The sequence below is a fragment of the Contarinia nasturtii genome, unplaced genomic scaffold (assembly GCF_009176525.2).
Source record: "Contarinia nasturtii isolate CC-2019 unplaced genomic scaffold, AAFC_CNas_1.1 Cnas_scaffold_1699, whole genome shotgun sequence".
In the NCBI taxonomy this organism is placed as follows: domain Eukaryota; kingdom Metazoa; phylum Arthropoda; class Insecta; order Diptera; family Cecidomyiidae; genus Contarinia; species Contarinia nasturtii.
In genome coordinates, this window is record NW_022199032.1 from 229,872 (window position 1) to 242,809 (window position 12,938).

At 32.8% G+C, this 12,938-nt stretch overlaps 2 protein-coding genes across 3 annotated transcripts; both read left to right on the forward strand.

Moving 5' to 3' along the window:
• Nucleotides 1-6: 6 nt before the first annotated feature.
• LOC116346842 (phenoloxidase-activating factor 2-like) lies at nt 7-2,286 on the forward strand. The gene is made up of 8 exons (XM_031777089.1): nt 7-99; nt 173-449; nt 524-705; nt 820-1,024; nt 1,091-1,240; nt 1,322-1,408; nt 1,488-1,537; nt 1,599-2,286. The coding sequence occupies exons 1-8, from the start codon at nt 16-18 to the stop codon at nt 1,680-1,682; spliced, it is 1,119 nt and encodes a 372-aa protein (XP_031632949.1). The 5' UTR covers nt 7-15; the 3' UTR covers nt 1,683-2,286.
• Nucleotides 2,287-9,383: 7,097 nt separating this feature from the next.
• On the forward strand, nt 9,384-12,938 carry LOC116346838 (phenoloxidase-activating factor 2-like). Of its 2 annotated transcripts, none has more exons than XM_031777079.1 (10): nt 9,384-9,503; nt 10,484-10,845; nt 11,012-11,350; nt 11,422-11,497; nt 11,594-11,648; nt 11,718-11,763; nt 11,848-11,949; nt 12,150-12,528; nt 12,632-12,660; nt 12,736-12,938. In XM_031777079.1, the coding sequence occupies exons 2-10, from the start codon at nt 10,657-10,659 to the stop codon at nt 12,820-12,822; spliced, it is 1,302 nt and encodes a 433-aa protein (XP_031632939.1). In that variant the 5' UTR covers nt 9,384-9,503; nt 10,484-10,656; the 3' UTR covers nt 12,823-12,938. The 2 variants fall into 2 exon arrangements, with proteins under 2 accessions (XP_031632939.1, XP_031632940.1); XM_031777080.1 differs by having other exon boundaries at nt 9,384-9,499.

The window sequence follows — 12,938 nt, forward strand, 5'->3', positions numbered from 1 at the left end:
GGAGGAGGTGTCGGCATGAATAAAAACGATGATAACAACAAATACAATCCAACTCAGGTTTCCACAGATCATATACAAACACCAACCAACGAAACATACGTTAGTACTTAATGTTTTTATTATTTTTGAGAAGATCGAGCCATTTATAATTACACTTAAATTCATTATATAGCCTTGTCAGTTTGGAAGTGAATGTATGCCATATTACCAATGCGCAAAAGGAACGATTATCACTGATGGTGAAGGCGTATTAGATATTCGTTTTGGTCAAGAGGAGAATATCGATCCGCAGCGTCATCCATGCCCGGGCCTCTTTAACACATGTTGTTCACTGCGTGCTGAAACGCCAAATATTCCAAAAATACCAGTGAATGTGGGCTGTGGAATTCGAAATATTAACGGTGTTGGTTTTACAATTAGCGGTGCAATGGATGGGGAAGCTCAATTTGGTGAGTATTTAAATTTGCATTGGCAAAGAAAGCGAGAACCGGAAATGATTTCCGAATTATTTACCATGATTTAGGTGAGTTTCCATGGACAATTGCCATAACAGAAGAAAGCAGAATATATAACGACCAGGTCATCAAAGTTTACATTTGTGGTGGTTCTCTAATTGAGCCGGGTGTCGTTTTAACTGCTGCTCATTGCGTTCATAAAATAAGTCCAAAATTCTTAAGAGTTCGTGCTGGCGAATGGGATACGCAGGTAGAATTAATGAATTGTTTTTTGTATCCGGAATGAGTTTTCAAAATAGTCATTAATCTGTTTATAAATGGTATATATTGCAAGTATGTTAATTTAATAATTTTATTTACACAGACCAGAAATGAAATATTTCAACATCAGGACCGTACTGTAGCCGATTATGTTATTCATCCGGATTTCAACAGCCAAAATATGCACAATGATGTTGCCCTGCTTTTCTTAACGCAGCCATTTGAATTGGCTCCACATATAAACACCATTTGCTTGCCGAATTCGGGTGATGTTTTCGATCATGCAAGATGCTTCGCCAGTGGATGGGGTTGGTTCTTGTCTCGAGTTGGAGTGAATATTTATCGCATTAATTTATAATTTCTGCTCTTTATAGGCAAAGATCTATTTGGTAAGGATGGAAAATATCAAGTGATCTTAAAACGAGTTGAAGTACCGATTGTACCCCATTACCCTTGCCAGCAGAAATTGAGACAAACAAAAGTAGGCACATATTTCAGATTAAATAGGACCTTCGTGTGCGCTGGTAAGATCAATTTTTTAATGAAATTGAAAATAATAGCGAAAACTTCCATTCTTCTAATCTACTTTTGCTTCAATTTCTTAGGAGGCGAAGGTCATGGTGACACCTGTAAGGGAGACGGTGGAAGTCCACTAGCTTGTCCAGTCTCAAATGGTCGATTTGTGCAAACTGGTAATTTTTTGCAAAAAAAAAACTATTTTGAAAAAATTTACAAAACTTATTAATATTTTCTGTGATTATTTTAAATTAGGTATTGTCTCTTGGGGCATAGGATGTAATAACACAACGCCAGGAGTTTATGTAAATATAACAAATGTATATGTTTCATTCTTCGAGTATTAATTATTATTCTTTATTAAAGGTGAATGTGGCAAAATTCAGACAGTGGATAGATGAACAATTGGTGATGAATAATTTTGACACAAATTCGTATTTGTTACAATAGAATAACAATAACGAAGACAAGATCCAGTAAAATTGATTAAAAAAAAATCGAGATGACCAACTCAATCAAAATCTCTCACTCTTTAAATGAAATATGAAAAAACCCAATGACGTCAATTTATTTATTATGATTCCGAATACTGAATTCAAGACACATACACTTTGAAAACAATCGATTTTTGGTATTTCCCTTGACACCTTATCAATTACTTCAGAATTAACTTTTAATATAAATAATGAGTTTGGAGTTTATGCGTATCCATTTTTGAACAAAAAATAAAGATCTTGACAACGATAAGAAAAGAAAAAAAACTGTTTTGAAAGTCATTTGGTGGACTGTCATCGCCCGAGATTTGCTTTACAAGATAATTAGCTTAAGAAGACAGTTAGGCGGCCACTTTAAGCTGTCAAAAGAATGCATGAAGACTAGTGCAAAAGATTCAAAAATATACACAAAAGCCGCCTTACCGAGTCATTCGAATTAGAAAATTCAATGAAAAAAGTTTTATTTCCGTTTTAATCAATGAACCATTTTATTTATAATAAACCACTTTAGCCGAAATTGATTTATATGTATTATATTTACATTGTACACGAACGTTCTGATGAAAAAAATGAAATGTGTGTCTGAATAAAATCGAATTATGATCATTTCATTTGGAGTAGCATTTTGGCGACTGCAAGAGTGTCTCATCTAAGAATGTTTTTCACTTATGAGCCTCACTGAATAGAGAGTAGAATTGAATCAAAGTTGTTTATTAAGCATCTGTTTAGGTGTTGCTATTAATTGGGAGGGGGGGGGGGGAAAATTCACTAACTGTAGTAAAATCAACGGATTGTAAACATGCTGAAAAGAGTAAACATCAGTAAGATTTAAAAATAAAAGAAACCTTGTTGTACATACATTGAATATTTCTTAAAGTTGAGTGGTCGCATCGACAACTACGTGCCGTCATAATTCCGTCAGCAATTGAATGGCATGATTGAAGTTTTGACTTACTAGGTTTAAACTATCGGATACTGCCAATAATTTTTCTATAACTGTAAAACAAATCAAATTAGACAAGCAGAAGGAAGGGTGGAAAAATGAGAGTAGCGTTACCTAGATTTTCATTAGAATTGGCGCGAGCGGCATGCGAGTTCGTTTCGACTTTCAGCTTTTTGAATTTACGTTTAAATGCCCGTTTTCGATTCTTCATGGCGATATTCATCATTAATTCGCTATTTTTCTTCCATTTAAAGCGATAAGGAATTTTCATTTGGAATTTCTTGATGGCTTTTGACTTTGGTTTTAAAGTTGAACTCTCAGAAGAATCGCAAGTACAGCATAATTTTTGTGAGGAAAGAACAGTGGATTTGTCTGTAAAGAAATAAACAAAACATAAATCTTTTCTTTTTAAGTCGAAAGTTATAACGAAAATATCAATTGAAACGAATGGTAGTTCATTTTATTAGATTTTTCAGTGTATAGAATGACGCTAGTGATATATCGTGATACTATTGGTAGTATGATATGAATATCGTGCTATTGGTACATTTCAATTTTGTGACAACAAACAATTCGGATCACCAACGTTTATCCTCAAATGTAGACATCTAAAATATCAAAATGGAACTCTATTTTTGAGTTCACACGCTGAAGATCCAAATTCTTACTGTCACAAAATTAAAATGTACCAATAGCACGCTAGTGTTATATGAATATCGAACTATCAATAGTATTATGATATATCACTAGCGTCATTCTATTCACTGTATTTTTTAAAATTATTTTTACGTTGAAATGAAGATATCTCTATATGTGGGGTCTACTTTAGATATAAAATTCAAATATCGTAAAATTCTTTTTCAAGAGTGTCAGATGATGAAATGAAGAGAAAAATTAAACCAAAGTGCAAAAAAATGAAATTCTGTAAACACTCTATTACTCATTGAGTGAATAAACAAAAATAAATAAACTCTATTAACAGCAAACATTTTGTTAAACAGACACACGTCGTACGACTTCGATGTGCCTTATAAACTATGAGCATTTTATATATTTTAACAGTAATTGATTGAATTCTTTCCAATCAAAATTGTATTTGGAGTGTAAATATAAAAAATTGGTAAAAAAATTACCTTCTTCAATTTTCGCTGGATAGCTTTCGTTTTCTATTTTAGCTATCATTGTACGTGAAATGAAGAAACAACAAACGAATTTGAATTAAAATTGAATTTGTTCTTGGTTTTTTTATTACTAAATAAATCATATACCATTGGTGGGATGAGTACTTGTAGTGTAGTTTGACATTAACTGTCATTGTATATGAAACGGAAAGAAATTAACAAAAAAAATGTGGTAATCAACTCAAGCGGAGTCTTTAATGTAATACCTTCAATTTCTCTTTTTCTCGCTGATACACACGAAAATTATCGATGTGATTTGCCTATGAAAAAGTAATTGAACTTATCAATGTTAGTTGGCATCGAAATTGTGAATAAATGATAAAATACCCGCAAATGTCGGATAAAATTGGACGTTGCTTTCAAAGATCCACGTACACTTATGGGAATGTCGGTTTTCTTTCTGCACAACAAACACTCGGTAACAATGTTTTCGAGTTTGTCCTTCTTTTGGTTGATTATCCGAAAGTAGTCTCTGAATAAAATCGTTCTTGCACTATCATTATTTTTTGGTTGGACGTCAATTTTGGGCCCATTGTCTGCGAATTGAAGTGAATTTGCATTAAAATCTTTGCACAGTCGATCAATTGTGTGCAGCCTTTATACATCTACTAGACTATAACATTGTCAATTTAGGAACCACCACATACAGTATTCACAAGAATGTCTGTCTACTTACACGGAATTGATGGTTCACTCACAATGTTATTGGTTAGAGGCTGAAGTTCATAGTAGCTAGTTAACGGTGAGTTTGTTGTTATTTCCATATTGTCCAAACTTCCTGAATCAAATGTATGATTTTCCATGTTATTGTTCATAATTGATGGTTCGCTCGAATTAACATTGCTCATAGTTGGATATTCATTTGGGTCAAAACAATATAGTATTTGATTACAATTGCTTGATGGTACATTTTCTGTCACCACATTTGAAACAATTGATTTTTCCGTATTTACATTTTGATCATATGAGCGATCTATATCCGATGCACTATTTATGGTTATTGAAAGAAAGAAAAAACAATGAAATGAGACAAACACTACATTTTAAAATGAAACGTTTTTATTGAAATAAGATCGCAAGAAGATGTTTTTTAATTGCTACTCCACAGTGTGTCCACACAATGTGTTTGATTTTTGAAAATGTCTCGAAAAAAAAAAATCGAATGAGTTAGTTTGTGTGTGCGTGTGTTTGTTTTTATTGTGCAACGATTTTATGTGACATAGCAAAGAGTTTCTTGGAGTTTCATTTCAATAAATCCGATCATGTCCACCCCTCATAAATTTCATGTTAATTTTGAATTGAAAATTACTTTGTAAAATGTGAAACATTTTCTTCAACTAGAATTTCATGAGAAATACTTCTCCATATATCATCGAGGTCGTAATAATTTGATTCACTCATTTTTAAATTTAATAGAAAATCCACAGGCGCCAAATACACTTCTGAAAATAATAATCACAACATTATTTAGAATTTATTGATTTTTGAGATTCAAAATTTATTTATAGTTTGTCCGTTTTCTTACGAAAAAAATAACTTTATTTGGTCTTGATCAATGTTTAAATACATAAATACGACGAGTATTTGTGACGAGTTTTCATTACGAGCAGTGGGAGCAGATTTGATTATTTTTACAAGATTTTTGAAAATCAATACACCTCAACATTTATTATCGATTATAATCAGATTCGAGTTAAGAACACAAGCACTCGTTGTCTTTGACTTTCTCTCAACATACATAAATCACTAAATAAAAGTTGACATTAGATTAAATTTGAATTTTCACACCCTAATGAAATTCGCTATTCGATTTCTGATTAGTCTTTTTTGCACTTGGGTCGAAGCTCTTTAATAGAGAGTAAAGGTGTCGGTGAAGTCTATACGGTTTTCTTTTTCACTCGTACTTTCACATAATCGTTCTAGAGACTAGAGCTTTCACGTTCACTACTAGTACAACTGAACTCGATCTATAAATTTCATGTGCGATGTACATTCTCTTTATATACTGTTTGCTCGATATGATTTCAGTAAAAATTTCGACGAATTTTGGCCAATTTTATTTTTGATGAACTTTATTTTAACTTTTCAACGGCGGCCAGTTGTCGATCTTTTCTAAAGGCTAATTTTATTCCTAGTTCCATTTAAAGTAGCTTATGTAGCAGTAGTATTTCCTTTGTTATTTAATTAAGAATTTAGTTGATCAGTGTTTGTCGCTCATTGTGTTGAGTCTTTAATTAATCAATTATTTGTTGTTCGTTCATTCGTCGAAAATAAGAAGAACATTATAATTTGTTTCTATTCAAAAACCTTTTCATCATCATTTTATTTGTAATGTATATTTACCATAACATGATGATTCAATAACAGCGTTTATCGCTTATTACGTTGAGTTTTTTAGTAAAGTATATTTGTTATTCGCACACACTAACAAGATATAAACTGACAAAATGGATGAAAATTAAATTAAGCCTGATATTTCCTTGAAAACCAATGAGCAACATAATATTTCCATTTTGTTTTCAACATGATTTCAAGTCATTTTGATTCTCGATCGGATAAATGGCATCACTATTATTCCTACTAGCTAACTTTTTGCCATTTTCCTTTGAAGAAATTTCAATTTCAAATCAATTACAAATATACCCTACACAAAATTTTCAATTTGTATTGAAATTGCTTCAAACTTTAAGATTCTTAAAGCTTAAGAATTTTATTAGATGTAAGTTGCCATTTGTATCATAATAAAGGAAAGTGAATGTGTCAAGGCACACTTACATTGCTACAATCACTTCGATTGTTTTCACTCCATTTCAGCGCTTGACCTTAGCTGATTCAGCTGCCTGAAAATATCTAAATATAGTGCGGGTGGTAAATAGAAATATTAGTTATGTGGTAACAATTTTACGTTTACAAATTGGAAAAAATATTCAAATTCTTTATTAATTGTTCCACCAAGAAAAATGATACATTTTTGTTCACGGATTATATTACGCCTACATGCATGCAACCTGATTTAAATGAGGCGCACGCTGAAATGTTGCTCATTGTGACTGGTTCATGTTCAACTACAGAAGGACCTTTTAATTCAGGACGCAATCGATCAAATATTCTGCTTGACACCGAATCAAAATTTGTTGGAGTTTGAATGAATGAGCAAAAACAACCTCTTGGAGATTCCAGTCAGCCAAATTGAGGAAAGTATTGTGTTTGAAATACAGGAAGAAGCGATGCCATGGTATTACAAAACTATTGACATCAAATTAAAACCCGTTAACTATCTATGCATTTTATAATGGTAAAAAAGTACCACGTATGTTGAGCTTGGCGACTTTCAATCTTTTTTTTAAGTTAAAGTCTCCACTCAAATTCTATTGCGAAAGCACAAATGGAGACGCAATAATGTAAATATAATGTGACGCTAAATGTCTGCATAATGTTTCTTAATTATTATTAACTCAGCTGTATTTAAAAGACCAATTTTGGACATTTACCATTTTTCTTCTTCAGAAATACCGATACAATGTTTCTGTATACATTGTTTTCCATTTCACCCTTTTAGATCAAATCATTATGGGTATTCAATTGCGAACGTTTTTTGAATTTATAATGATTTCTTTTGAAAAACAAAAGTTTAAACGGAACCGATTTATGGAAAAAAAATGCTTGAAAATTCTTTTTCAAAATAGACATTACTAAAAATGCTGATGAAAAAGTTCGCCTTTTGTTTTCATATTTTCATGCAGGCGACAAAAAATATTAGTAAACAGTTGTGTTGTGCTGTTTTTGTTTTCATTCTAGCGACTGGTCGGTAATCGTTCTGAGCAATCAGTAAGTGAAAAAAAGGCGCGAGTTTGAAAGAAGAAAATGAAAAAGACAAAATGTGACGATGTTAAAAAACAAATTGCATTGGGATTATTGCTTGCGATGATAATAATTTCTTTATTTCTACATAATAACAGATGATTCAAACGTTGAAATTTCTTCAAACTTGGTGAGATTGTGTATTTTGTAGTAAAAAGTGATTCACAAGTTTGCACATTGATTTAGTTACAACAAACATGCAATTATTGCATTTTGATGTCTCGAAATCGGGTTCTTCTCAAAATGTATGTTTGTACTAAAAATCTTGATCACTGTGTAAAAGATATGTTTCGAAATTTTCAAAGTGCTCAAAATTGGATAATCGAAAAAAAATCCATATCTCCTTGCAACTTTTGATGATACGGAAACTTGGTATTTTTTATATATTTTGAATGAGACACTTCGATAAAAAAAAACTTTTTTTCGTGTAATTTAATGGACCACCAATGTGGATGTGTGTGTTCCGTTTACTTATTAAATTCCAAGTATTTTATTTAAACATGTATTTTACATTTATTTTTTTAAATTCGAAATATCCCGATCTATTTTTTATCATAACGCTTACATGCAAAATATGACCCTCAATTTGATCACAATAAAAAAGCAATTCTCCCTCTCTATCTATCGTTGAAGTTCATGATCATTTGACGCATGCCAAAGCAATGTCACAGTAAATGTGCTAATCACTATTTGTTTATATGATATGATGTTGTGAGTAAGGATTGGTTCTTTGCATTGCCATACACACTTATAAAAATGGACAAATCAATGAAATAAAACAAGCCGGTGCCTAGATAGAAAATGTCATGCACAATATTCTGAACGTTGTTGATCAAAAGCCATTCTAGACACTCTATCGAATAAAAATGACAACGACGATGATTGCATCATCATGTCCAAAACAAAAAGAGAAACACAGAACCAGCGGTTTGTTGCACATATATCCAATACAAATGTAAAACAGTGTTTTGCATTTTTTTTTATGTGCGGCAACAGAGTTTATAACGCAAGCATATTTATAACGCAAGTTTGAAGGTTTACCAGATTTATTTATTTTTTCGGTGGAGCTCTTGAAACCAGTCTAAAGAAAATATTATGCACTCTTTGTTACATTTTCTTAGATTTTATGCATACTGTCGCCTCTTAGCTACTGAATAAATCTCGGAATCAGGCATTTTGGATTGGAAATTGGCAAAAAATTTCGACGTAGAAAAACAATAATCGAAATATGATTTCAATTGTTTAAAATAAACAACTTGTTTTTCTGTTTGATACAGAAAAGAGAGAGAGAATTGCCATTGTCAACGTTAGATAACCTGAATGTCAAATATGATAAATATGATATTTTCTGATTCTTTCTCTCGTTCTGTGCATATTTTATGTTTTAAAAATCGTTTACAATCGCAAACGAGAATCTCTGCACCGCACACATATGAATGAAATACAAAGCCACGTGTGAACTGAAGCGATATTCATTCGCATATGATTTTTACCAGTTTCTTTGCAATCATATAAAAGCAGAAGCAACAACCAACACCAACACCATTGTAACGAGTTGTGTGCATGTATAATGAGGAGACAAGCTAATCGTCTCTGAGTAAGGGAGAGAGAGAGTGAGAGAGATGTAGAGCGAGAGTAAAACGTACAGAGTAAGTAACACGCATAGCGCTGGCATGCGACAGTATAAAGCGACGGCCACAGAAAAATATGACAAAAATTATTTGTAAATATCAACGATTACAGTTGACCATTGTCTTTCTACTAGCTTAAACGTTTCTTTGTTATGTGGTGTGTATGTGAATATTTTATTTGTTTTTGTTTTTAAATCAAACAATTTTTCATTCAAATCAGAGAGTGAGAGAGAGAGGAAAACCCCACTTGTCAATCATGAAAAAAAAAACAATTTAAAAATAAATTAAAATAAAAAAATGATTTAATTTAAAGCGATAAGACTACATCGCGGTCGGTGGTTTTTACGTGATTCAAAAAATAAAAGTCAAATCACCTTTTGACGGTTTGGGAAATTCCATATGATGTAATAAATGGCGAATACGTGCGCGAATACATACGTAAATTTAATGATTTGAATTCAATAAATTGATCAATATTAATGAGATTAAAGCTAAAATCCAGTCTAAGCGTGTATTCTTCAATGTTTTTTTCATTTTACATTCTTTCCTTCATCTTCGGCAGATGAGTATAGGTTTCAGAACGAGAATTATTTCGATTTTTATAGATAATATCTTCGTGACAATTCATCCGATGAATAAGAGTGCGTTTTTGAAGCGCAAAACCGTTCACATATCATTCAAAAGAGTTCCGATCGGCGCTTCGCCAATTGGTTTCGTATATTTAGTGAAAGATTTGTTTTGTTTATGTATTTTATTGACGACATCGACGACGACAGATCAGAGTGTGTGAACGAAATCAAACTGTATGTGCTTGTGTGACTCTGTGTTGTTTATTTCGCAATCAAGCCAAACTAGTTTGTTCGTATATATAAGTTGATTACACTGAATACTTAATTTATACAGTCTGTCTGTTGATTCGGTTTCTCTCTCTCTCTTTCGATGAGTGTCTCCTTCCATCATGCGATCGGTCAACGACGACGGTAACCACAATCACACAACCACAATGCTATGCGACGATCTCAACGTTTCGTCGTCTCTTTTAACATCGATCCTTTGACGTTTCAATTTTTTCTTTTCTTCTTTTGATAATTCGTTTTATATCTCATTTGAGTGCGCTAATTAAACGTTTTCATTTTGATAGTCAGTTTAGGTAAATGTCAGCAGGAGCTAAATTACTATCAAATATAGTAACTCTGAGTGACTAAGTGTAACTATATGCGCGTCGAGTGATCAAAAGAGAAGGAGAGAGAAAGCAACAAAGACGACTCATTTGTGTACAATAATATATAAAGTACAGCTGCAAACAGATAAAAAATGAAAATACATTTCGTAATTGCCATATTTATTTTGACTGTGATTTATGCTGTGAATGCAATCCCACAACGACTAGCTAGACAAAACGTTGGAAATGGAAACATTCAAGATAATATTGATTTAGTCTTCACATCGCCTGGTACACCAGTTCAACCATCAGCTTCAAGACAACCAAGTCGTGGATTTCAAGTAAGTTTATTTTTTATTTTTACCATTGACATTTGTTTCATTGAAATCCATTCTGGCTACATTTTTTACATTGTTTATGGCCAATCGAAAATTTGAATTATGCCATTTTACTTAAGAAAAAAATAACAACTCAAAATTACTCAAAAATTACTTCAATCTCTTCAAGAATGTTGTGACACCGGATCCAACTTACGTGCCAACCACCTCTCCACTTGTACTTGTCAAAAATCAACAAAATTGCACATGTGTACCCTATCATATGTGCGACCCAAATTCAAATACTGTCATACAACCGGTAAACGATGACGATGTAACTGGCTTCGGAAAAATTGACATTCGTTTCGATGATCAAGAATGTCAAGATGTCTTAGATGTTTGCTGTGTTGGTGCCGCTCAACGAGAAGAATCAATAACACCAGCTCCAAAAGAAGGGGTTATCACCAAAGAGGCTGGCTGCGGTGTACGCAACGTTAATGGCATTGATTTTCAAATAACTGGCGCTTTTGTAAGTTTTATTTGTATGAAACAAACATCTTAAAAATGACATTCATTTTCTTCTCATCTTCAATCGAACAGGATAACGAAGCAGGTTTTGCTGAATTTCCTTGGACTGTTGCATTAATTCGTATCGATGATGATATATGCATTTGTGGTAAAATAAAAAAACTTATTATTACAGTAGACACTATCGCAAATTGCACATTCTGAAATTTAATGTTTCTGAAATTTAATGAAATCGGGGTAATAGGAGGCTCGTTGATCCATCCAAAGGCGGTATTGACCGGCAACCATTGCGTTAAAGAGTAAGTGTGTCGGTGTGATTTGCGATGATTCAATAAAAATCATTTAATTTCAATATAATTTCCCTGTAGTTATGCGGCCAGAGCAGCAGACTTGAAAATTAGAGCCGGTGAGTGGGTAAGTTTCGCCGATGACAAATTTTAAATTCAATCTTTTGCGAACGACAATTTGTTTTTTGTTTTTTAAATGTATCAATATTAGGATACCCAAACAACAAAAGAGCGGCTACCATATCAAGAACGTATTGTATCAAGAATCTTCGGTCATCCAAATTATAATGCAAAGAGTTTGGCATTCGATATTGTAAGTAAAAAATGAACTCATCTCTTTGAACAAGCATCTCAAAATGCTTCAAGCGTTGAATGCTCTATGCAATAATATGCAAGAGACAACAAATTACGAAATTTAAATGAGTGTCTTAATATATGAAGCAAAACATTTTTGAGATTTCGCTTTCCATTTCCGCTGATTACTTTCATTCTTCTTTTTTTTTTTGCTTAAAGGCAATCGTAGAATTAGAAAATCCCTTTGAAATGGACGATCACATCACTACAGTCTGCTTACCGCCGCCAGGTTTTGTTCCGAATCAACAGAACTGCTTTGCAAGCGGCTGGGGCAAAGACGTGTTCGGAAAATCTGGAAAGTATTCAGTGATTTTGAAAAAAGTACCACTTGGAATTGTCGAATTTAATAGATGCCAACGAGAATTACAAAACGAGAGATTAGGAGATAAATTCCGGCTCGATCAGTCATTCATTTGCGCTGGTGGTGTAGAAGGAGTTGACACGTGTCAAGGAGACGGAGGTGCTCCGTTGGTTTGTCCCATCGGACGGCCGGAAGATAATCGCTATGCGCAAAATGGAATTGTAGCTTGGGGCTTAGGTATCAATGAAAATTTCTTTAACTTAGCTATTTATAGTTTTTTTCAAATTTGCATTTGGTATCATATTTTTAACATTTTTTTTTATTTAATTTATTCTAATAGGATGTAATAAGCCCATCCCTGCTGTATACGTAAGTGTTTAAATCCATATAATTCAATTGCATCGTGTGTTGTTAATGATTTTTCACGATTTTATTTTAACACAGGCAAATGTTGCTCAAGCTCGACAATGGATCGATGGACAAATCGCATTCATCGGTTTGGACTCCAGCTACTACACGTTCAGAAATTAATTGTTTACGAAAAACAAAGCGAGAGAGAGAACAAACCACAAATATTCATTCGTTCATTTTTTTTCCAAATTAATTACGAATTTTATTTTAATTGAAATAAAATAATGAAATCTTGA